This window comes from Cynara cardunculus, assembly GCF_001531365.2.
Source record: "Cynara cardunculus var. scolymus isolate 2C chromosome LG 10, CcrdV1, whole genome shotgun sequence".
Classification (NCBI taxonomy): domain Eukaryota; kingdom Viridiplantae; phylum Streptophyta; class Magnoliopsida; order Asterales; family Asteraceae; genus Cynara; species Cynara cardunculus.
The window spans coordinates 25,085,869-25,113,255 of NC_037537.1; the positions used below are offsets into that span (position 1 = coordinate 25,085,869).

Genomic DNA, 27,387 nt, shown 5'->3' on the forward strand with positions numbered 1-27,387 from the left:
AATATATATATATATATATATATATATATATATATATATATATATATATATACATCTCTTTTCTTGGTCTTTATCTTCAATGTGTTAACCATCTAGACCATGAAGAAACCGTTTCAAATTCAAACAAAAATCAACATAAAATCAACAACATTACAATCAAAGTCTTGCAAATTTAAACTATTTAAATTTTAATTAAAAAAATTCCTCGATGAGATTATGTTAAATATAATATTTAATTTAACTGAACAATAATTAGATACTTAAAAACGATGATTTATTGACCTATTTCATTACAACAATTGATTTTACAGAACACCTAAAAGCAACGTCCTGAAAAGATCATTTTAAGACTAAAGTTTATAAAGACCAAACCAAAAAGCGTCCTAAAAAACCTGTTAAAAACGCCTAAAAATGTCCTATAAACCTATTGTAACGCTTTTAGATAGGACATTTTATAGTTTGATCCTATAAACCTAGGTTCTATAAACTATTATATTATGACGCTTAGACAATATATGTGTCCTACAAAGCCAATTTTGTTATAATGTTTCCTACCTATACGTGATTTCAGAGATAATTTTTGTACTTAGAAAAATGCTATGAGAGATTCGCATCGAGACATAGTTATAGTAAAATTTACATCATCGTCTATATCATCAAATTGATGAATGTAAACATGCCGTTCATTTTCAACGATCATTTTATGCATGATTATATATGTTCTCATTATTTCTCCAGTTATCTTCTTGAACTACATACTTGTTGGCCCACAAATAATACTGAACCGTGGTTTGAGTACCCAAAAACTCAATACTGAGAAAGAAAAAAATACAGACGCTATGAGAATTCCATACACCATTTGTGGAAACAGAAAAACAAAAGAATAAATGAGAAAATCAAAAACTGTTCATGAAATTGATGGAAATGGATCCAATAACAATGACCGAATCACAAAACCCGTGCTCAAAAATATATTTTTTTCTGGGCACAGGTTTTGGCGGTAAAAGAATAAAATTGACTCAAGCAGGGTTTTCTGTAACGTGTAGAGCACGTTATAAAGAATTAATAGGACAGTTGGATATTCGAGAGAGAAAAACTCGTTAATTTGAAGAATTGGCCAATTTTCTCATCCCCACAATTAAGAATGTTCCATAAAACAGTTAAGAATGTTCCATAAAAGGCATCTATGTAACCTCAATTATAGGGGTGCTCATGGGTTGGGTTGATCGGGTTGAGGACATTTGACAACCCAACCCAATGCTTGCGGTTTGGAAAAATCTTAACCCAACCCAACCCAAACCAAAGTGCAACCCAACCCAACCCAACCCGTACGGGTTGGTCGGGTTAGTCGGGTTGGTCGGGTTGATACTTTGGTATATTAAAATATTCTTCTAACCTTGAATATGTTATTTCTCTACTTATAATTTCTTTTTTATCATCAACCATTTGATACAACTTATTCATATTTCTTACGTATATCACATTHAGTTAATTTTCTCAATTTACATATATATGTTCACAGTTACTGAATGAGTTATATAGAGATATGAATAGATTGAAAATATGTGTATATGAAAAGCATACATGATAATGTAATTGTCTAATGTATATATTAATAGAAATTGAACAATCATATTAAATCCAATAAATAAAATGATATCGGGTTCATCGGGTTGGGTTGGGTTCAAATAATAGTAACCCATTATCAACCCAATACCTACGGTTTGACAATTTTACAACTCGATTAGACATCGGGTTGCTTCGGGTTAGGTTATTTTGCGTTGGGTTGGGTTGGGTTGATCGGGTTGGTCGGGTTAGTCGGGTTTTTGAGCACCCCTACTCAATTATATGACCAATCATATATACCATTTTTTATTTTATCAGAAAAATTCTCTTAGGACCTATTTTAACAAATGAATTAATTAAGTCACATTCTGAAAAGATGAATAAACAGGTTTATATAAAAAAAATGCTATAAATATTCCGAAAGAGGCTATAATGACTGAAAAAACTACATCTTTACAAAATTCGTACCTTCTATTGAATTGTTTAATTTTTTATGTAAAGATAATGAATCATGTGCAATGCTTTATGAAACAAGGTGCATGTGCTTAGAGCGTGAATGAATTCTTATCGTAATCGTTAAGAATTAGATTCTTCCGTCATTGGAAGTATTAAAACGAAAGAATAAATGAGAAAAAATGGAAAAACGTTCATGAAATTGATGGAAATGGATGACATTACAGTGACTGAACCATTAAGATAATAAATCATGTGCAAGGCTTTATGAAACAAGATGCATATACTTAGAGTGTGAAGGAATTCTCGTCATAATTGTTAATCGTTAGATTCTTTTGTCGTTGAAAGTATTCTCATTTTTTTTATTAACCTGGATATCCAACCCGCTATGTGAGCTGACTAATCCCAGGACGACCATCTGCTTTGCAGATAACCCGGAGTCACCGCATTTGAACATCCGTAGTCACAAGGGGAGTTTTATTCCTCCTTGTATTTGAACTTGGGACCTCCAGGTACTTTTGACCTTTGAAGCCAAGCTCTAACCAATCAGGCACCACCCTTGTGGTTAAATATTCTTATTTTATATGCAATGACAACTAGTTGGATCATGGAGGATCAATAATTAGAGATAGTCTTTTGAAGACGACGATGAATCATACGTCCCCGTTCACTTAGCATGACAAAAAAGTGTATGCAACATACATTAACTTGACGTATTTTCGTCCTGATACGAAGATACAAGACGTATCATTGATATGCTTCCTTATAGAGTTGGGTATGCGGGAATTCCATAGGGTTTAATTTGAGCATTCACGTACCAAACACATTGTAGGATGTGTTTTTTTAATATATATATATATATATATATAATACTTATATACGGCGAAATAAACTCACACACACTTTTTTATTTTTTACTATACTTGAACCCTTGACCTTAAAAAATGTTGAGTTACAAGGTACCCTTAGGTCAAAATTATTCATATTTCTGTTCGATGAAGCTTTTTAATCAGACCAGTTATCGCTGAGAAAAGGTGTTTTGTTCCGTCATCAAATAAAATAAATAGTTAAAACCTTGGGGGATTTGGTTCGCATAATGTTTTTAGATGTAATGGAATGTATCAAAGTAATTTGACTTTTAAGGAATTGCAATGAAATCTTATCAGGTTTGACCACATGTTTGGTGACAGACATTGGAATGGAATATGTTAAAGGAATTAGAATATGTCTGTTTGATTTACATAATGTAGCTTTAGAATCGGAAGTATTCGTAAATGACCAAAATACCCTTTCTTGAAAATTTTGAAACCGAAATCCAACTATTGTGTTTCAGATCGGTGGAGGTCAGCGGTGATTAGGATCAGTGGTAATCCACGGTGGTTCAGATCGGCGATGGTCGGCAGTGGTTCAGATTAGTGGTGGTCGGTCGTGGTTGATGGTGGTTCAGATCAATTGTGGTCAACGGTGATGGTTGGTGGTGATCCAGATCGATAGTGGTTGGCAGTTGTTCAAATCGGCGATGATTTAGATCGGCGGCAGCGGCGGCGGCGGTGGTGGCAGTGGTGGTGGTGGTGAATATGCAGTTATAAATAATCCAGCCAAAGTAATAGGACAATTTTATTTTATTCCTCCGAATAGAACATGGCCATATGAGTTCGGATACCGTCAAGGGCAAAAATGTAAATATTGTAAATTAATGAGCCAAAAACAAACATCATTTATCATCTTCTCCTACTTAATCCCTCCCACTTGATCAACAACCCCATTGAAACCCGATCACCGCTCCAAACCTTTTTTCTCTCTTCGACGAACCCTTCACCTCTCTTTATTTAGCCGAGCTCGAGCTCTCACTGCAAACCATGCCACTATAAAAGTCCCCTCAAACAAACCTAAAAAACACAAACCAGAAGCAAATATGTGCCCCGAGCTCCTCCAAACCCTTATCTATGTGTATAGCATCGAACAGTTGTAGATTTTTTATTTGGGGTTTGTAATTAGGGATCAGACGGTTCCCACAAGATATATGAGCTATGTATTAATATTATAATTATATTAAATAAATTAAAAGTAAAGAAATTTTGTAAAATAAATAAAATAGTGAAATTGACCATGTTATCCGGGTACTTATGGGAGCCCAACGTAAAAATCCATGAAAAAATGTGTACTGTTATAGGATAAATATGTCATCATCTAAAAGATATGACGATCTAGATAAATATAAATATATTAGAGATAGATTATAACTAATATTTATCGTGACTATGTACTTGTATCACATCACTGTTTAAAGAGCTTTTAAATAATGAAAATAACATATTCATTCTCTCCGTTCTATTGTTGTTTTCTGTTAATTATTTTATAACATGTTATCAGCACCTAAACTTAAATTATAAAAACAAAAATAACAATAAATTACAAAATACAAGAACAAAAATCACCTTTTTTTAACAAACCAAAAGACAGAAGATATCAATACTATATTATAAAGCATTTGATAAAAACTCTTAAAAACTTTTTTATGCATAAAATACTGTTTATTGATGTATATTACTTAAAATTCAAAATTACAAATAAATTGTGTATAAGTACAACTTATTAAAGCTCTATGTTTGAATTCATGTAACTAACTGTGGATAAACATAATAAAATATCAAATAGAGAATAAACATCTCATTTTAAAATATAAAAAATCTAAAATATTTTTAGGATAATTATTGAGTTCAAACAGAATACTTAATTATTATCTTTATAAAAAAATATTATTAAACCTAAATTAAGTTACTTCGTTACATTAAATTATATTATAATAAAAATTTTGAATTAAAAAAAACAAACAAGAAATTTAATTAGTTAATTTGATACTATTATTGATATATTTTTTGCAAATTTTATATGATATTTTTAAATTTGTAATTTATTCAAAAATAAAAACATTATCGTTTTTTAAAACAACATAAAATCATATTATATCGATATAGATAAAAAAATAAAATGAAACATTAAAATAAAAATATATATCGATATATTGCACGGGTATAATTCTAGTTTACTTTAATAATAATAATAATAATAATAATAATAATAATAATATATTTTAATTTGGAAATTTGCAACGTCAAACCGCAACCACATCATTTCATATCCTACCACAAAAATAATCAGTGGAAGAAACAGAAACAGAAACCGCCGTCTGGGTCAAAATGGTCACTTGGAGCTGGACCTCCGCCGTGGTCGGAGCAGCGACGGCGGCCGCCACCGCGGCGCTGTTGTCGGCGAAGCCCAAAGACCCAACGTTCCACCTGGTCTCAATCAACATCACTTCCTTCAAACTCAGCATCCCTTTAATCGACGCCGAGGTCGTCCTCACCGTCCACGTCACCAACCCTAACGCCGTCCCCATCCACTATTCCTCCACCGAGATGTCCATTTTTTACGCCGGAACTTTGCTCGGCACCGCCCAGGTCTCCGCCGGATCTCAGCCCCCACGGTCATGCCAGCTCCTCCACCTTCCGGCACGGCTGAGCAGCAAGGAGTTAGCTCTTCACGCGATGCAGGTGGTGGCGGACGTCGGGAAACGGGAGATGGTGTTGGATGCGACGGTGGATATCGAAGGAGTGGCGAGGGTGGGGTGGTGGGGACATAGGTTTAAGGTGCACGTAGATAGTCACGTGATAGTTGATCCTGTGTTTCTTGATGTCATTGAGCAGGAAAATAAGTCGGATTTGGACTTGTTTGTTACTTAATAAAATCATTAATTTGTTGTGGTTTTTTATATTTTATCAGTTATTTTTTTTTCGATTCAATTTTTTAAAAAGATAACAAGAAATGAAAATTATAATATATATATATATATATATAACATCTTATAAACCAAATTTATCAAAAGGCTTAAAAATAATTTTTAATATACAAAATACTATACATTTATGCACAAAGTCTTAAAAACAACTCATAATGCATTAAGTACTACTACTTTATGCATTCAATTTTAAATTATCTTAATATACAATTAAAATTATGCATAGTACAAGTTATCAATGTACATTATTGCTTTTTCTTTTCATGTTCCCAAAATACTTTTGACATCTTTCACTTATGATTTCACCCTCTCATACCTCTATGTCTTCTCCCCATCTCCCAATATGAGATTCAAACTGATATTCACCATGAGTTATTAAAAGTTATTCCATTCATTTCCCATTCAATTGTCTTAGAACTCTCGGTTTCGCTCGCGATCTTTTGATTCTTTGCTTTTGGTGTAAATCGAAAACATTTGTGGATTCGTTTAAATATGTTGGATTTTAAACTGCCATACAATTTTTTTCATCGATAGACTGTAATTTGAACCGTAACTCTTATTTATTCAAATTGTATTAATATGTAAAGGCCAAGTGTAACTTATATCATCATTAGATTATTCTCTAATAAAACCAGTGAAACTTCAAAATCGTTAAAATTCACGGCTCTCCTCGCATTGTATGGGTACACAACTAGTATATATATATAGTATTGAAGAGAAATAGTGTAAGTCTTGACTGATATAAAACAGTATTACTATTTCTATGAATAGAATGGTTATAATTTTGGTTTACAGTACTTGCAATTTTGTTGAATAACATTTGTGATGATTGAATAGAAGTTGGTAAGCTTTTGAAGTAACACGTAGTTTTCGGAGAGGTTACTGTATAATCCACAGGTTTTTATGAGAATAGTCGTTTTATTCTTTAGGTAAAAATAAAGTCTGTATACATCTTATCCTGCTTTTTGTTAAGATATACTAAATAAGTTTGGGTTGGTTTAGTAAACATGGATGAGTCATGTCCATTAAAAACCCTTTTTGTGGATTGGTCAAAGTTGGCATGAGGAATTTGGTGTTGATGACCAAAGCATTGTCGACTAAAAAGAGATTATACAGGGGACCTTTTTTATCCTTCCGCGCTAACAATTATATATATATATATACTTGGGATTATGTGAAATTAAAGGTTTTTCGTGAGACTCGTAAGACCAATTCTCAACCCTTGGATTAGATCTACAATCTGAACATTCATAATCACAAAATTGCCACGAGACTTCTCAATAATCACAAAATTGCCACCGTACAACTTTAGACCATTAGATCATTAGCTTATAAAGTTGATCAATGAACATAAATAGGTCTTACGGGCCTCACGAAAAACCATTAGTCTCACGTGAACCCAACCCTATATATATATATATATATATATATATATATACACACACACACACACACATACACACACACCCACTTGGGATCATGTGAGACCAACTTGTTTTCATGAGACTCGTGAGACTACCTTTTTACAATTGAAACTTCAAAGCAAAACACTGTAAATATGTGAAGGTTACCTTCACAATGTTTTTGCTGTGAATGTTCGAATTTTTTTTTACTTTCACAGGATTTTGCTGTAAAGTTTCAAGTGTAAAAAGATGATCTCACAGGTCTCAAGAAAACAGGTTAATCTCACGTGAATCCAACCCTATATATGTATGTATATATTTTATGAAATTTTTGTTTTTTAATAATAAAACATGTTTTAATGACAAATATTTGTCAAAAAAGATCATATAATTAAAAGTGTTCCAAAGTGAGATTTTGAAATGGGCCCTCAAAGTTTTTGGGTCATAAAACTTCAACACAATTATTCTCTCTTTTAGACTAATCAAAGTCATCAATTTTCAACATTTAAAATATGTCTATTTAAATAAATTTCATATCTTACTTTTATCATTTTAAAATATTTTTGTTATTTTAATTTATAATATTTTTAATATAATAAATGTTATAAACTTTTATATTTTGTTTTAATAATACCATTCCATTTAATCTAGAATCTTGATACTTTTGTTATCTACAATCCTGATAATTTTAGTGAACAGGACCTTTTAAAGATGTCTACTCTAAATAAACAATATTGCAGAAGCAATTCATAAAACAAAAACGACGATCAAATGTGCGACCAAGCAACAATATATCACTTTTTTACTCGGGGACTGTTTATTAAACGCGTATCAACAAAAGTCATCACCTTCACTTATGCTTACCTTATTTTCGGTTATCAAAATGAATTGTTTGTAAGCATCTTTGTCCAGTAAGAGTCTGCTCTCTTACTTGACGGATAAGATTTTAAGTCATTGATATGCTCACCCAATAAAGTAAATGACGTCCAGTAAACGCTTATCTGGTAAGCGTTTAATAAATAATCCCTAATTATTTTATATTCGTAATACTTCCAAAAAAGTGATTGGAAAAAGAGGTCAAAAATCTTGACTAATCCCATTAGGATTACGAGTTTGCTTCTGTTTCCTTTTTTCCACATCCGGCTTCTCCTTTAATAGACAATAATTGTATATGATTTTTACCATTGTGTTATGAACAAATTAAATTAAAATTAACTAACCCAGGACCCGTTTACCTACTCGATAAACGCTAACCAGTAAAATTCAACACTGTCACTTATTTTATCAAGCAAGATTTTAGATCATCAAAACAACATTGTATATAACAATTTACTATATAACTGATAATCGGGTAAGAGTAGTTACCCTCACTTATCATCAACCATATTTTATCTTGTTTAAAACTTTGTATTAGTTTTCAAATCATTAAACATTATAAATTTAGACTTTATTTGCGCATCAATCATATTTTATTTGTTTCTACACATTCATAATTTACAAGTTTGAAAACAAAACAAATACTATTTTCCAACCAAGAAAATTTGGTATAAAGTAAACTTGATTAATACATAATACAATATAAAATTTATAAGTTGATTAATATACAGCATAAAAAACATGATATAGTAGTACCATGTTCGTTCCTAATAAATGTTGGGTTTCTTGAGTACAAAACTTTTCTTTTTTTAACAAGAGAAACCGATCAAAATAGCTAATTTCCCCAATCAAATTTATTTTTTAACCATTTTTTCAATCAAAATCTCATTTTAGCCAAAGTTTAAGTAAATGCTCTGCGCATCCGTAAACCTTATTTTCATATTTAAAAAATATATATATATATATATATATATATATATGTCTTAACACAAATTTGCGTAAAGAAACTTTTTTTATTACCTGGATATCCAACCCGCTATGCGAGCTAACTAATTACAGGACGACCACCTGCTTTGCAGATAGCCCGGAGTCACCGCATTTGAACCTCCATGGCCACAATGAGATTTTTATTTCTCCTTGGATTTGAACCTAGGACCTCCTGGTACTTTTGACCTTTGGAGCCAAGCTCAAACCAATCAGACACCACCATTGTAGTTAAGAAACTTTTTTTTTTCCTTTTGACTAAAATGGGAATTCAATACCAAAATAGCTAAGGGACCGTTTATCAAACACTTACTCGACTAAGCGATTACCAAATCACATTACCTTACTCGATGTATATAACAAGAACCAAGAATGTTACCAGGTAAGAGCAAAGGCAGGGATAAGAGTCTTACCCGGTAAATGAGGGTCGTCGTCTCTTACCACGTTTAGCGCTTACCAAATAATTTGTTGCATACAATACCGTTTTTGTAGACTAAAATCTTACCCGGTAAGTAAGTGCTAATATCAAAATTTTCCGGTAAACGTGTTGTAAACTGCCCCTAGAAAAAGAAACTTGGTCGAAAAAGATTGGGTTTTTTGGTCAATTTTCCTTTTAATAATTGTAAATCAAAATAAAAGGTTTTCATATTTATTATAAAAAAAAAAAAAAAAAACTTATCTTACTCAAATGATAACAAATATCTCCACCATATAAATTTGTGACCACCAATATTTTAACCAAATCTCCATCTCCTCCAAAACCTCAAAACCCTACACCTACTCCCCTATTTAATTGCATCACCCTCCCCTTCCCAACATTGACTTTTATGAATTGGTCTTCTTCTCTCTCTACTTTCTCTCTCTAAACCATTCTCTCTCCCTCAAACAAATCTCTTGTGTTTTTGTATTAGTTTTGTAATTCATATAATAATAATATAACCATCATCTTTTAGGGGGAAAAAAGCCAACAAAAACCAGACAAAACAATGGCTGCTTGTGGAAGCCTTCAACACATCTTTGATAATAAGCCATTAGACCCCCCACCACCTCTTCTTCATCCCCTCTCTTCATGTAAACACATCAATTCTCTCGAAGCCCCGCCCACCGACATGTTTTCGGGATTCAATCTCGGAAAGAAACCCGACTCCGTTCCGTCCTCACCGGATCATCATCACCGCAGCATCAGCCTTTCGTCAGCAAATTCAGAAAGCTTATCGGAAGCTCTCGGTTTCGAGAGCTTCGACGATATAGAAGAGCTCCCTGATGATGAATGGGAACAACAACAACAACAACAACAACAACAACAACAACAAAGTTTTGGAACGACAACGAAACATGCGAAATCGGAGGTCTTGGGGGAGACGAAGAGGTCGAGGATTAGCGGGAAGGAAATCCCACCACCGATTTCGTCCATCGGGAGGAGGGTGTGCTTTGAATCTTATCGATATAATGGCAGACTCATTCTTAAGGAGGTAAAGATCCCAGCACAAGAACTCCTGCATGCATACAGAGAAGACGGACGACTGAAACTGCAATTTATTCAGTTTGATGATGAACGAGAGGTCAAGAGGGAAAACCGAGAAAAATTCGGTAACGACAATGACGGGAAAAATGTGATTAGAGAAGACTCACCATAAGCAGCAGCAGCAGCAGCAGGCTTAATCATATGCCAATTTGTAAAGTTCTAAATCTTTTCTTGAAAAATAACTAGAGTGATATAGGAAGTGAATTTTATACCTTATTGTTTTAGATAGTAATTTCATTCTCTAAGATAACTAGTGCTCTTATGAGCTGAATGATACTTACAACCTGTATATATATACACACACATACATACATACATACATACATACAATATGCATATACATATATATATATATATACATATATGCATACATGTTCATCTTCAAACCAAATTTCCTTCTTTCCTAAGCATTTTGTTCACAAGTCCAGATGTAATAAAAGTTCCATAGCTTCTCTCTCTGTAACTTAAAAAATCTAGGTAGATACTTCCAGTACAATCTTCTATCCTTTTTAAGAATGCTTCCCAACCCTTGGATCTTTCTTTTTTTATAATAAAAGTAACATTTCTATTCATGTATTCTTTACTTTACACATTTTTTCTTATTAACCTGGATATCCAACCCACTATGTGAGCCGACTGATCTCAGGGCGACCACCTGCTTTACAGATAGCTCGGAGTCACCGCATTTGAACCTCCGTGGCCACAAGGGGATTTTTATTCCTCCTTGGATTTGAACTTGGGACCTCCTGGTACTTTTGACCTTTGGAGCCAAGCTCAAACCAATCAGGCACCACCCTTGTAGTTTACTTTACACATTTTGGGATCAAGGGTAAGTAGTTGTTTCACTTGTGTATGATATTGTATCATCTATTCGTTTAAAAAGAGCTTTATAACTAACTACTCTAGGCTCAAAGGCATACTTGTGAGGTTCCTAACCTAACCTACTTTCTAAGAGATTTCAGATATAATATATATAAGGTTGGGTTCCCATGAGAAATGTCATTTTTGTGAGAACTATGAGAAATATAACCTTCACATATACCCTTATATTGTTGTGAAGGTGACAAGACCTGAATGTGTACCTTCACCGGTTTATATATATAGGGGACCTTCTTTTGAGAACTTTAATTCGTGAGATTTATGAGAAACGGTGCATCATGTGCTATTTCATATGATTTTTTTTCATCTATGGTTGGATTATAGTGTAATCATTAACATATATTTGTTCCACAATGTGTTTCTTTCACATGTACTCGGTTCACAGTGTGAACCTTTTTGGCGTGTTTGTGAAACAAAACGTACACGTTAAAAAGTTTCATATTGTGAACCGAATACATATGAAACAAGCACACTGTGAAACAAAAATATGTTAATCAATACATTAAATACTATACTTAGATGGAAATAAATCATGTCAAACAAAACTGTAAAGTATAAGTTCTCACAGATCTCACAAATTTTGGAGTTCTCAAATGATTAAACCTCTATATACATACACCTTTAAATTCAAATATAAAGCTATAACATGAAAAAATAGATATAATGAAATATGAGGTCAATAAATCCGTAGATGCCTGTAAGGTTTTCGCCAAATGACAAGTACAAGTAAACATGAACAAGGTACAACTCAAGAATCTATCTAAACAAGGACTAGCATCAAATCCCTAGGTTTTCTGTGATCATAAAGAACCATACCAGAAGCAATGATCGTTACATATGATCTTGAAAGCAACGTGTTTAAGTTTTTATACCACATGTTATGTTATGAGGAAAGGCTTGGGGACCAACTTTAGGATCTTTATGATGTTTTCTCCACGTATCTTTAGGTGCATGCGTTTAGGGAGATTCCAAAACAAGCAAATCACTACAAGACCCGTGAAAACATTTCTCTAAATTACAAATATCATGCAGACAGACTGAAAAGAACCAGCTACAGGAATGATTACGGTAAAAAATCCTAGTTCCTAGCAACATGTTGAAACCAATTACCAAGGACAATTAACAAAAAAAAAAATCTTTTGGTAACCCAAGGTGTCGGGGAGAGTTTGCACGCACCCTAATCCCATGGGACCCTGGAGATATCAGATAACTATAAAAATCCCCAGTGGTCCAGAGGAGACTCGAATTGGTGACCTATAGGGAGGAGCCCCAAAGCATGGTCTTTATTTGTCAGTTGAGCTGGCGACCTATGCGGAGGAACAGTAGTCAAATGGAAGTCAAAGTGCAATCACCTAAACAAGTCAAGAAAAGAGTTGCCCATATCTTCAGATATTTCTTAAATCACGAGAAGTGATGGCATAGATCTTATGTTGAGTTATCTGGTGCAACAACTTCATCAAAAAGTCATGGTATGTAATAAATTAGCCAGCAGTAGATGAGCATGTGTAGCAATTTAAGGCATTCAGCCTGTGATGTGAGACCCACATGAAGATATAGACATATACCTAGACGCCCAGGTGGGCAGGCATGGTCACTGGAGAAAGCAGGGTGTGTGTTATGAGGGGTATCATAGACAATAAAATAAAGGATGATACCAACCAAAAAGGTGAAACTTTTGCTGTCCGTCTACTAGTTCGAACTCAGGAGCTCAATTTAAGACGAGCAAGCTCCAACAACTTGAGCAAGCCCAGTTGGGCACCCGTAGAATGTTGGAGACTGGACCATCAAACTTGTGAGAGAACCGCGTCCGCATCAGTTGAAGTGAAGGTCTGCTTGCACAGAGATGGTGATTCGATCTTATATGTTGGAACCTCCTCCCTCTCTATAAGGGCACTTTTGGAGAGTAATCTGATCGGATTCTGCATATCTCACATAGGGGCTGTTTGGTTGGTTTTTCATTAAGTCCTGTATGGATAAAGCTGTTTGTGTGGATTAATCTGTCTATAATTGATTGGGAAGGTTTTTGTTTGGGAGGGTTTTTCCATTGACGGAAGGAGTGCATTTTTTAATTAGGAGGGGCATATTTGACTAAAAACTTGGCTTTCTACATAAAGCTCCCCCCTAAAAGCTTACTTAATAAGCCACTTTCTATATCATTAAGACACTACCAAACAGTCATGTATAGCTGACTGAATAAGCTGTGAGTTCCTTTAAGCTCATTAAGCGGCTAACAAACAGGCCCATAAAATGATATAGAGAATTGTAAAAGATACAAGTAGCCATATTAATCATATTTGACCACTCTGCAATAGAAACTCCCTAGTGCACACGTCACATGGTTGTGACACTGAAAAATATGTGGAACACAGCCTAAGGACCACTTTTTATACTTGGTTTAATTGAGAGGAAAATAAAATGGTCCACTTATCGAATGTCGATGGATCTTGGTGGTGCCTCAAACGGGACAGGACTCGATTGGACGGGCAAGAGTGCGGTAGAGGGTGAAAGAATTGTGGAAGGCATTAAGGTTTAATTTGACATGGGTAATTTAGTAATTCACCAATCTTGTCCGGTTGTCCCATCAACCATATTTTTGTTCCACCTATTTTAGCGGGACAAAAGAAATGCATTTTTATCCCATTCAGGTCATGTCCCATCTAATGTCACACCAAGCGTGTGGGACAAGAAGTTTTTGTACCGTCCCGTCCCATGCACCAAAGGCACCCTTACTGCCATGAACTTGTGAGGTTAGCTCAACTAGCAATAAGTCCTGGGCTTTTGGGGATTCTCCTCAGAGGTCAATGGTTCGAGTCCTGTAGGGCCACTGGGGATTTTCGCGGTTGTTCTCCAGGGACCAGGGCCCCTGGGATTAGTCGAGGTGCGCAAAAGCTGGCCCGGACACCCAAGGTTAACAAAAAAAACATAGTGTGTGTAGCATGTGCCGTGTTTCTTTGACCAAATAACCATGTTCAGACCCACCATCTAAGATGATGCTATTTATCATATTTAAAGCTCAAATATTTGGAGTATCATTATGACATGAGTTCATGTTCATGATTTCCTAGCAAGGTTAATCAGAACATGATGGCATTGTTATATAAATTCATTAAATAGATCAACTGAACTGGGAACCAACTAATCACGATGAAGGGTTGTGGCCATCTAAAGTCAAAAGCACCTTGTATAAGTCTGGGCGTCGATCACGAAATATTCCCCAGCTATGTCTCTTGGATTTAATTTTATCCAGATCAAACTCCGCTATGAGCACTGCTTCCTCTTTATCGTTAGCAACTGCAATAATTTCTCCGCTAGGTCCTGTTTTCACGGAATATTCAGTATTTAGTCATCAGGGTGGAAGGGTAACCATACAATCACCGTTGGAGGCTCAACAAACAAAAATAATTACCTGATATAAAGGAGTTGCCGTAGAATGTGATTGAACTATTACCATGTTCTGTCTGGATGACCTCCTTACCTATGCGATTTGATGCTACAAGAGGTACCTGAAACAATAAACATCAGACTTTTGAACCATATGCTAAAAGGAGAAAAATGTTGTAGCTCCACTTAGCATGCATGATCGACATATGCTATTAAGGGTGCATTTTGTAAGCATCTATGCGGACGAGACTGAACAAGACTGGACAGGCAAGAGTGAGGTAGGCGGGTGAAAGAATTCTGGAAGGTTTTAATTTGACATGGGTATTTAGTAATTTATCAATCTTGTAACATCTCCCTAATTTTTGTTCCACCTATTTATGAATGTTTAATCAGTAGGTAGCACTGTGCTGGACAATAAATGAGATCAACGAAATTGTAATATAAAATCAACTGGATGATTTAATGGGTATTGCGACCACGAATAGTCTTTAAACTGTCGAGTATTAACTCACTTCAAATAACTTAGCTTTTAATTGAAATTGACCCTACAACCACTACTGTGTAACAAATCAACAATGCTATAAGACCTGTTTTTCACCACAGCACCACAAGAAATTTCTTCAAGTAATGAAGAAAAGTTTATTTTGTTATGTCTATAAAGTAAACTTGGCCCATTTGTTAAAACTTTTACAAGGGAAAATTGACTAGCTTATTGATACTGTGAAGAGCTAGTTCATAGGATCAACATTTTTCAGATGTAGGCAGAAAAAACAGTGTTGCATATTATTAACTACTATCCACCTCATTTATCCACAAAAGAAGAACTGTTAGCAGACTCTGACCCAGTCAATCAGTTGTCAACGAGGCTCTTAGCAAAATATTTGGTCACTGAAGGCTACTCAGAAGCAGCTCAGGCACTTTCGAAGGAAATAAGGAAAAGAGAAAGAAAGAACAAATAAGTCATAGCGTTACACCATAATCAAGAGCAAGAGAGGTATATCAATTAATCACTCAGTTGTCAACAAAGCTTCAAGCAAAACATGAGGGCACAATACACTACTGAAAACTTGCAAGCAGCTTAGTCTTTTAGAGTGAAAAAGAAAAGAAAACAGAGAGCTCATACCAATTACTATCATAACCAGCTTAGTCTCTATTACTCTATTTTTTGAAATCAGAACAGTTATAGTTTAGTTTAACATTAGACATGACTCATGAGACTGTTCAGCGTTTACATTTTACTCACCAAATTAGCTCCAGCATGCCCTTGCATCACTCGCTTCCAGTGGTCCCGCGAATCAAGACCTTCATCTTGAGGTTCAGAACCAATAGCAGTAGGGTAAAACAATATCTCTGCACCTTGAAGAACCATGGCTCTGGCTGCCTCTGGAAACCACTGATCCCAGCATATTGCTGATAAAATTGCATTAGAATTATATAAGCTGCTACTTTTATACACAAGAAACATAAATTTATCTCCTTAATTGAAGCAACAGAAAGCAAGTGCATGTATCCCTTCAAAGAGACGAGTCCCAAGAAAGAAATGCATCTCCCTTTTGGAATTGATTCAACCAGAAGTTAATCAAAAGTTGATATCTGAAGATTGACATAAATTTGTACCCACGCCAATCTTTGCAAACTTAGTTTGGAACACCTGTGCACAGACAACAAGGTATTTATGGTAAGTACAAAATCAAAACCAGATCTTTTAGATTAAAGATACGACCTATATTAAACACACACTTTCAATTTTTAGTGTCATGCAGTTACTTTACTTCAAATTTGACAGGGACTTATTTAATATCTGATATAGAAATAATAACTACATTAAATTATACAAGGTGGATTGGATGGAGGATAACTGGTTAAAATGTGAAATTTTATCAGTTTTCAATCTGGAAAGTACTGTGATTGACATTTAAAAGTAAAAGCGAACATCTAATATGAGACAGGAGTATCAACGGTTCACCTTGAAGCCAGTGTCACCAGGATTAAAGTAGAACTTTTCCTCATATCCTGGAAAAAACAATGAACTGTTCATTCTAATCGCCCTAAATGGACAACAAGAGATTTAAGGTAATCTACTAAGCAGTACCATACCCGGTCCATCTGGGATATGAGATTTTCTATATAATCCAAGATCAGTTCCATCTGCATCGATTATGGCTATTGAGTTGTAATGTGCATTATTTGCCTCCTCAAAAAAGCTGACAGGTATAACAACTCCCAATTCCTTTGCAAGCGCTTGCATCCTGCAAAATATGTACTTAAGCTTAACTAAAAAGAAAATGCTCCTTGGCCGCAAAGCAAAACCATGAGATTTTATTCAGGTCAAGGAATTAGCAATCTAAAGCACTGATGTAATCATGTGAGCAAGTGATGTACAAATTTAAGTTATGACTACATCATGTGTAAACCTCAAAACAGTGGGATGTTCCTTGTAAGGTTTGGCTCGCTGAAAGAAGTCCTCCCTCTGTGCTTGACAAAAATAATATCCCTCAAATAGTTCCTGCAAGAAACCCACAAGAATCACATAAAGCCTGTAGGTATTGGATCTTGATAGTAGATCACAGGGTCAACCACTATTGAATCGTGAAGGTATATCACATGCACATGAAAGCTCCTATGAAGTCAAAATTCCAAGGTCAAGTTGCAAAAGTTGAGAAATAGCTCGCATGGAAATCAATAGAAGCGTTGACAAGTGCTGATTTAAACAACCAAAGGCAGTAGACTGGTAGTTCTTTTATTTGGCGATTTGTTGGACAGGCTTTTCTGTTCTTGGTTTTTCCCTCACTTCCTAATTTTGTTCTTTGTGAGCTTGTAGCTATCCCAATGAATTATCGTGGAGATCTATTCAGAACTACACCCGTGTAATGTTTTCTATCTCTTTTGTGTCCAAAAGATTGATTTTGATTCAAACAACTAAAATGAAGATTGGAGAGTCACATAGCATCTTTTAAGATAAAATATTGTACTCGTGAATAAAAAATGATTTTCACAAGGTTATGCAACAACATAGACATCCAGATGACAATGTTTTCCAAGATTCTTAATGGCACAATAAGTCCATGGCAAATTTAAAGTGGCGAAAAGTTCACAATTGGTGAACTAATATGAAACCACTCTATCGAGCTCAAAAGTTTAGAATTTACACATCAACACGAGAAAATTCAAATGCCAAGGAGGTGAAAACCAATAGATTTTTTGATTAATAGAACACCTTAAGAAGAGCAAATAAACCTCATTGTGTAGCGTTCTTTTTTGTTAAAATAAGCTATCAAGCAGCTAAATGTCATACAAATGTTCAATTCAGCAATCAGGAATTCACATATAAATTCTGGATTTCCTCTAATTCAGGAATCAAACCTGAATAAGGATGATATTAGCACCCTTCTCATGAGCAGATCTCACCAGCCTGCAATGCAAGACATTCTTTCAGACACAATAGATGTTGTATGGGTAAGAGGGGGGAGACTTGAAATCATTGAAACATGTTAAAATGCGAAGGGAAGGCTGCCTACAAATATTTCCCTCCAAAATCTCGTAAATGTAAGGAGCCTTGGTGCAACAGATCATTCAAAACTACCGCAATAAGAGTAGTAGAGTACTGATTATCAATAGGAGACATAGAACAAAACAAAGAAAATAATATAAATCATTCTTTACTAATATGATAACTTCCCTATAAACCAGAACCCAAAAGCGTCTAGAAGCTCCCGCCATTGGCTTATATAAACAAAAAGGAGTCGATCTACACTCATTACTAGTTCCTCCATCCCACAATGACACAGTTAACATACGATCTTTCTCTCCCTTACTTTTCAGGAATATCATTACAAATTCGAGAGTAATTATGAAGACTCGAGAATAATACCCAATTAACCTGTAGAATATCTGAAACTACAAGACAAATTTCTCCTTATAGAGGATAGGAACTATTGTTACAGGAGAAACCTTATTTTTAAAATATGCTATAACAAGTAGATATGGCATCCAACAACCAGAGATTGTAGTATTTATGTGATGGAAGCATGACCACTGGCAACCTTTCAAAAAGGTTGCTCACAAGGGGCTGGCAAGAAGACACTATTATTTGTTGCTTGATGAATATCAGCAATTTCGAAACTCTGTAACAGTCCAAATATCTTCACTAAATCAGTTGAAACTAAGCATACTGCAGCAAGATTGTCATAGTAATAACAATACTGTATCACTTTATGTTCAGAAGCACAGTGTTGAGGTATCATAGCGTGTCATGTAGAATTGCATTATAATTCCACTTTGACATTAGTCGTCGAACTTGTGTTTATCAACATTATAATAATTATTTATTATTCTGCAGTTTTTACATCAGTTTTACTACATTTATAAGGCTCATGATACCTTTTGATATAATTATTGATTTTCCTCAGAAGTGAAATATATTCATATCACGTTTAAAACCAGAAGTATTTCTTTTTCTTTTCAAATTGAAACATACCTGTCAGTGTTATATTACTATTGAATTTTAGTAGAACACAAATGACCTTTTATGATAATATGTAACCCCCTGCCCCTCCCCCCTCTGAAGCTACTAATAATAGCATAGCAGACTTCAATCACAACTCTAAACCTTGGATTCCATGATTCTGCAGAATTTCATTAGTTCAACTGTTCAAGGCACCATCTTATTCACCATCCTAATTGTTCAATTCTCAAATTAATCTCCCGATACGCAAGATGAGCTACTGACATTCACAGTTCTACTTAAGTTGCACTTAAATTCGAAGTTCTACAACTTTTTGTGTTTTGCAACGCAAGTTCTACAGCTTAATCAAATTGAATAGAAACCTTCGCAAATTCACAAAAACACAAAATAAGATTTAAACCGACAGATATAAGCTACAAATCGTCAAAAATAAAACCTAGATTCTGAGTAGTGAGAATTGAGCAGAGTAAACAACATTAGTAAAAGAAGTGAACCTTTCAGCGGTGTCGACGTTAGTGGCGACATCGTCGGCACAAGCAAACTGGAGAGCTGAGAGCACCACTTTCCTCCCCTCCATTTCTCCAAATTTACTCCGTCCGGTGGCAGTGCAGCTGGAATCTCGAATTGTTCTTTTTGGCTGTTTTTATGTTACGATGCCCTGTGCCTACACATCTTCACTTCTTTCCCTTTGCATTTTTTTCATGACATCTTTTTAGAAAAGAGTAAGGGGCCGATTAAATAAACACCTCACCGACAAGTATTTACCAGTAAAATTCAATATTTATCCGACAAGTATTTATCAGTAAAATTCAATACTTATCCGGCAACTATTTATCAGTAAAATTCAATACTTACCCAGCAAGCATATATCAGTAAAATTCAACATTATTGCTTACTTATCGGACAAGATTTTATTCACTAAAATACATCGTATGCAACAATTTATCCTTGTAAGCGCTAAGCCGCTAACCATGGTAAGAGTCTTTATCCTCACTTACCGCATAAGACTCGAGATTTTTGCTTTCGTTCTTACCGGATAAAATTCTTAATATTTGTCATATTCATCCGGTAAAGTAAATTGACTTGGTAAACGTTTACCCAGGTAAACATTTGATAAATGACATCTAAAATACCAATTTTAGAAAGAAATAACAATATTGTTTTATTTTTAAATAATAAAATCAACAATAATATATATTTATAACAATAATAACATTACGAATGTTTTTATAGTTTATAATTTATTGTTATTTTCATCCGTAAACTAATTCATATTTGTAAGTCTAAAGCATGAAAACAGTAAAGAATTATAAACCACAGGAACCGAAACAACAATAGATTGTAAATTATAATAATGAAAATAGCAATGAATTACAAACCATATGGACGAAAATTGTAATTTCTAAATCACAAGAACAAAAATTGCATTTTTTTTAACAAACCACATGGAAGAATGAATGAAAAATAAATAAAATGAATGAAATACTGATTTATCAGTTTTTTCTATTCGTTATCTTTGAGCAAAATCAATGGGTAGAGTCTTGGAAGTAAAAGGATGATCGTTCCACATTTTTTTAGAGACCTTATTACACTTCTATCAAGACTTATAAATCAAGTAGATGAGTAATAAATAAAAATATACAAAAGTTCAAACAATATATTATATTAAGGACTTGAGATCATGTGAGACAATATTGTTTTTGTGAGACAACATTTTTACACTAGAAACTTCACAGCAAGCATTGTGAAGGTAACCTTCACAGTGTTTTTGTTGTGAAGGTTTGGCTTCTTCTTATCTTCACGACGTTTTGTTGTGAAGTTTTAAGTGTAAAAATGTTGTCTCACGAAAACAGTCTGATCTCACATTAACCCGACCCTTATATTAATAGTCCTGCAAATTACAACAACAAAAAACATCTTAAAATGACAAAATAACATATGAAATTCAATTAAATAAAATTATTCTTCTAACATTTTTTGTAATAAGATCTCCAGTTGATTTTTTATAATCAACTTGCTCTTAACAAAATCATATTCAGCTTATGAAAAATAAGCAGAAAAAAAAAGAAAGAAAAATAATAAAAAAAATATCAATAATTAAAAAGCTTATTGTTATGAACTAAGGGGTTGTTTACCAAACGTTTACTAGAGTAAGTGAACACCAAGTCACATTACCTTATCGGATGAATATAGTGAGGATCAAGAATATTACCCGGTAAGAGTGAAACAAGGACCAAGAGTCTTACATGTTAAGTGAGGGCGAACGACTCTTATCACAGTAAGCACTTACCGGATAAATTGTTGCATAAGATACCGTTTTGGTGGATTAAAATCTTATCTGGTAAGTAAATGATAGTGTTAAATTTTACGGATAAACGCTTACCAGTTAAGTGTTTGGTAAACGACCCCTAAAACATAGAATATAACTATCAAATATCAAGTCGTAAAATTAAAGAGCCTTTTGGCCTAGCAGCGGTCAAATATTTGGTTGTCCAAAAGGTCAAGGTTTCAAAACTCATCAAATGTGAGATGGGTATGTGAGTATATTTGTCGTATATAATTATTATATATTTCGGGGAAAAAAAACATCAGGTCGTAAATGAGTCGAGTTCGAGTTGAGCATGTTAGACCAAAGTCGAACACAACTCGACTTTCTAACTAGTTCTCTTGATGCAAGCTCGAGCCCAATTCCAAAGCCCAAATAACTCGAATATATTAATTGGAACCATGTTTGATGACAATAAGTTCAACTTTAACTCGATTTCAAAATATACGATAGTTTGTTTAACAAAAATGAATGCATTTTAATTTAAATTTTATTTTGTAGAATATACTTATTCAAATAATATATTTAAATATTTTTAATTTAAAAAAATGTCTGTTATAGTATACAATATTGACGTAACATAAGTGAAACTTGACGTGTTTTTTAAAATAAGTTTTTCAAAAGAGCATTTTTAAATTATAGACTATTTAATAGACGTATATTCGACTATAATTTAAGGGGCAAGTTGCATGAAAAATAACATATTTTAACTTGATTCCTATTTTGGGTAACGTACTTTTGAAACTTATATTTTGGAACATAAGATGTAAAGTTGTAAACATTTAAGTACCCGGGTAACCGATTGAAGCATCAAACGGTTAATCACTCGCCACATCAGCATGGTAACCGGTTAATGTTTCAACCGGTTACCTGGGTACTTAAATGTTTAAATTTTACATCTTAGATACCAAAATGAAAGCTTTGAAAGTATGTTACCCAAAATAGGAATTAAGTTAAAGTACGTTACTTTTTCATACAATCTGCCCTAATTTAAATGTGTATTTTAAAGTTATTTTCTCCAAAATAAAAATTAAATGAGAATATTTTATTTTTTAATGCAATTTATCCAAAAATACGTTTGAAAAAAAAAAAAAACTCTTGACTATATATACATTTGTTTGTTAGAGATTAAGGGGTTGTTTACCTAAATACTTACCCAATAAGCGCTTACTGTTAGGAGTCAACACTATAATTTATTTTATAAGTAAGATTGTAGTATATCAAAATGGTATCGTGTGCAACAATATATATGTAAGTGCTTACCCGAGTAAAAGTCGTCACCCTCACTTACCGGGTAAGACTCCTTATCCTTATCATCGCTCTTACCAGATAAGATTCTTGGGTCTTGTCATGTTCGTCCGGTGAGGAAAATTGTCCGGTAAGCACCTATCGGGTAAACGGCTCCTAAGATTTTTCTATACAACCTCTTTTAGGCTTTTGTATTAACTACAAAGTTATATCTTTATATTTGAATATCAAACAACAATCGTGGATTATATCTATAAAACTATCAAGTCGGGTCCTGGCCACGTGTAGCCTGGACGACTGCACAGGGCGTTAAAGCCCAGGGGAACATCAAGTTTTTATCTATTACTAGTTTTGGTAGTGATTTGGTAATTAGGCAACCCGGCTTTTAACTATAAACAACATGCCCAAGGCCTGATACTGATAGATGTTGAATGCGCCTAATCAAAATCTTGAGAAAGCATCTTGAACCAGTGAACGTTCAACATTCCAACAACTAAAGTCGATTTCTTTTGTTCTTTAAAGTTTGACCCTTTCGATTTTCAAGGAACGGTGTTCCATTTTCAGCCGATTAAGGGCATTAAGCAAGATTCAAGGCATCGAAGATGGAAATCCTGAATGGTCGAATTCTAACATTTAGAAGAATTTTTTTAGCATAAAGGCATTTTTTCCGTACGTTTCATCTTTTCATTTCAAAAATAAGTGGGGTTAATTTTTTTGCATTTTCGCACAGAGTATAAAGAATCTTAGGACCGCCCCTGATAACTATGTTATATTATAAATGGTTAGAGGTGTTAAGCAATAATCAATGAGAATCAAAATAAAAGAACTTGTTTAGTTTTTTATAATATAAGTAGAAGGGTATTTGCACAATGAAACGATATATATATTCATTTTAATGTATGATTTTTTTTTTTTGTCTCTGTTGATATAATACGGATTATGTGGTTTTGAGAAATATAATGTTTTTACTTGTGAATAAAAATACATTTGAAGATATCATAAAATTTTGAAAAAATATATCGATATTAATATTAAATTAACTATTTAAAAGTTCTCGTTTTTTTGTACAATTTTATTTAATTCAATTTTTTTTATTATAATTTAATTTATGTCAAATGGTGAAGTAACTTATTTTTGGTTACCAAGATAATTTTTATAAAGATAATGATTTTGTTAGAATTCAATGATTATTCTAATTATATTTTAGATTTTATATATTTAAAATAAGATATTTTTCTTGTATTTGATTATGTTTATCTGCAATTAGTYATACGAATTCAAAAATAAAGCTTTAATAAGTTGTACTTACGCACAATTTACTTGTAATCTTAAATTTTAAGTAATAACGTAAAATCCGCTAAGTATCTTTTGTTGAAGATCGGTTAATGCATTAATAAACAGTACTTCATGCATAAAAAATGATTTTTAAAAGTTTTTGTCAAATGCTTTATAATATAGTATAGATAGGCTCATTTCTCCATAAGCCCAAAATTTTATTCCTGGTTAAATCGGAGGGAATGAGAACTCATTCCCATTTTCATTCATCAACATTAGCCAACATAGACCCTAAATTGTCCTAAATACAATTAATCTCTTAATAAACAAAGGGAAAATTGCACAAAAATGGAACCAACTTTTACCCAATTCTTATTTTGGGGAACCAACTTTCAAAATCGTCATTTTGGGGAACCAACTTACACCTGATTCCTAATTTGTGAAACCAACTTTCAAAATCGTCATTTTGGAGAACCAACTTGCACCTGATTCCTATTTTGGGGAACCAACTTGAAAAATAATTATAGAAAAATAACTAAAATTCGTTTTTTTTCCAAAAATTAATGCAATAAAATCTATTTTTCATTTCAAAACTCATTTTTTAATTCAGATATCAAATTGAACATTTAAAAAAAATGCAAATTACCACAATAAAAATTATTTTTTACTAATGCAAAAAAAATAAATATAATAGAAAAAAATTTGTCGATGCAATTTGTTAGATATAAAATCTTGAATGTGATATTTAATATTTATTTTTTTATTGCATCAATTAATTTTTTTCTATTAAATTGATTTTTGTTGCATTAGTAAAAAAAAAAATTTATTGTGGTAATTTGGATTTTTTTTAAATGTTCAATTTGATATCTGAATTAAAAAACGAGATTTGAAATGAAAAATAGATTTTATTGAATTAATTTTTGGAAAAAAAATGAATTTTAGTTACTTTTCTATAATTATTTTGCAAGTTGGCTCCCCAAAATAGGAATCAGGTGCAAGTTGGTTTCCCAAAATGACGATTTTGAAAGTTGGTTCCCCAAAATAGAAATCAGGTGCAAGTTGGTTCCTCAAAATTACGATTTTGAAAGTTGGTTCCCCAAAATAGGAATTAGGTGAAAGTTAGTTTTCATTTTAATGCAATTTTCCCATAAACAAACTATGTAAAAACAAGTTTTTTTTTTTTAATTTGATACCCATATTAATACATATTTTTTTCAACATTCATACTAACTTTCAAATCTCAATCATGAGTATATTCATATAAACTATATTATACAGAATTTACAAGTTATTATTATATACATTTGAATTTTATAAAGATAACTCATAACCAATTGATATTGTTTAAATACAGTATAAACATTGAATCCTATTAATACAACAAAATATTATATGAAGTCAATCCAAGTCTGTATAAATATTATTATTAGATGGATTAATTAATTAGCAGTTTGTTATAGATTTTGGTGGCGTCTGTTTTTTAAAAGGTATTAAAATCTGAAGTCTGATTTCACTTTTGATTTATAAGAGGTGGTCCTGAAGTCTGAAATATGAATAAGTAAGATTGTTTGTTTTTACGTCTGCAATCTAAATCAGTCAAACTAGTGCAAAAATATAAAAGATAAATAATTTAATACAAAAGTATAAAAGATAAATAGTTTTTGCTAGCAAACATTTTCCAGCACCCAAAACATGAACCATTTGATAGAGAACGGATTAGGATTAAGACGTATTAAGGGATACATTTACAACTTAAAATTTCAGAAGACATTTAGAGTTTTTAAGCTCTAATTTTAGAAATAAAACAAACGCTCTTAATACCCAAACGTCTGAACGAATCAAAATTCAGAGGTATTAAGAGATAATTTTAAAAAAAGAAGCAGACCCTTAGTTATAAGTTATTTTCCCTTGTTATGATCCTGTATAAATAGGATGTCCTGGTCTCGTTCTGTAGTTATCGGAAGTAAAAAGTACATTCACTCCTCCAAACACTATATATGCATACAAGACTTTTATATCAACCACCTAGTAAACAATTGTACGTTTGTTTGACTTTCACGTGATATTCTTGGAATAAAGCAGTGTAGAGCTACTCGGAAGCTCTTGGTTACAAACCTTTTTCGCACAAACCAATAAGCTAGACCTCACGAACTAAAGGTTATGATTCTACTTTTGGAAATAAAATAGAAAATCTAATAATTCATCCCAGTAGATGAATTCGAGCCTTTTTCCAATGACTTTCCAGTCACAAGAAGCAACTTTATTCGATGCATTACAAAAGTCAGTGTTAAAAAGTTGTAGTTCTTGAATGATCTCATAACAAAAAGCAACAAGTACAAGACAGCTTGAAACATAAGGAATATAAAAAAACTACAGGTATAAAAAAGTTTTATTAATTATGTGTACCTCATATGTACGGGGACTAGTCAAACGAGAACAATGACTAAAGAAAACAACAACCAAATCATGTGTAATTCATATATGATTTTACACTAAAGATCAATGCAAGCGTATGCGAACGATGTGAGCAAAGTCACATGAATCACATGTGATTCAACCATTTTCTTATATCTTTTATTTTGTTACTGTTCTTGTATGAACCTAACTCTCCATCTCCCCCTATATATACATAACTTCAGGAACAATGTCTCTATGGAATCCAAAGACCAATTTAGGAGTTGATTATTAGCGAGAAAGCTTATTGAGCTTTTGATAGAGAGGGGCGAGGCCCCTCTTATCAAGACAAAAACACTAAACGCTAAAAACAAGCCAAATACGCGCTCGGGTAGGGACGAACCACATCCTATTTTTTCGACATTAGTTGTTGTACCCACAAATTCAGAGTTTCAAAAGCCTACTTAGGTTTGCATACTTTAGAGTTAGGCTCCCTTATGAGTCATGCCATGGGCAGCACATAATTTAGGACCTTATGAGCAAAGATGCTTTGTCCATACACCAATAGGCATCTTACATTCTATTTTAACTACCTATCTATTAATTCTCATTGACAAGTCTTTTTTTAAATCCATGACTTTTTAACAGATTTTTAGATATTATTTTGTATGAAAGTTGCATTCTTCTGTTACAGTGAGTCAGTGACATTCTCAACCATATCAAGAGGTCATAGATTTAAAAAAAAAACTTGATGGACAGTCAATTAAGCAAAGGACCCTAATTTCCTCTTACACACACAAGCTATGTTTAGAA

At 33.3% G+C, this 27,387-nt stretch overlaps 3 protein-coding genes across 3 annotated transcripts; 2 read left to right on the forward strand and 1 right to left on the reverse strand.

Annotated features, from left to right (window-relative positions):
• The first annotated feature begins 5,209 nt into the window (after positions 1-5,209).
• Positions 5,210-5,774, forward strand: LOC112520525. Its single transcript, XM_025128982.1, has one exon. It carries the CDS (start codon positions 5,220-5,222, stop codon positions 5,760-5,762), a length of 543 nt encoding a protein of 180 aa, XP_024984750.1. The 5' UTR covers positions 5,210-5,219; the 3' UTR covers positions 5,763-5,774.
• A 4,133-nt stretch (positions 5,775-9,907) lies between these two features.
• On the forward strand, positions 9,908-11,129 carry LOC112519754 (protein FAF-like, chloroplastic). Its single transcript, XM_025127999.1, has one exon. The coding sequence runs from the start codon at positions 10,068-10,070 to the stop codon at positions 10,716-10,718; it is 651 nt and encodes a 216-aa protein (XP_024983767.1). The 5' UTR covers positions 9,908-10,067; the 3' UTR covers positions 10,719-11,129.
• Positions 11,130-14,452: 3,323 nt separating this feature from the next.
• LOC112520284 (N-carbamoylputrescine amidase) lies at positions 14,453-20,017 on the reverse strand. The gene is made up of 9 exons (XM_025128594.1): positions 19,826-20,017; positions 18,230-18,278; positions 17,281-17,372; positions 16,964-17,115; positions 16,833-16,879; positions 16,484-16,517; positions 16,110-16,276; positions 14,892-14,988; positions 14,453-14,800 (listed from the first exon to the last, which is right to left on the reverse strand). Exons 1-9 carry the CDS (start codon positions 19,906-19,908, stop codon positions 14,625-14,627), a joined length of 897 nt encoding a protein of 298 aa, XP_024984362.1. The 5' UTR covers positions 19,909-20,017; the 3' UTR covers positions 14,453-14,624.
• Between the last annotated feature and the right edge of the window lie 7,370 nt (positions 20,018-27,387).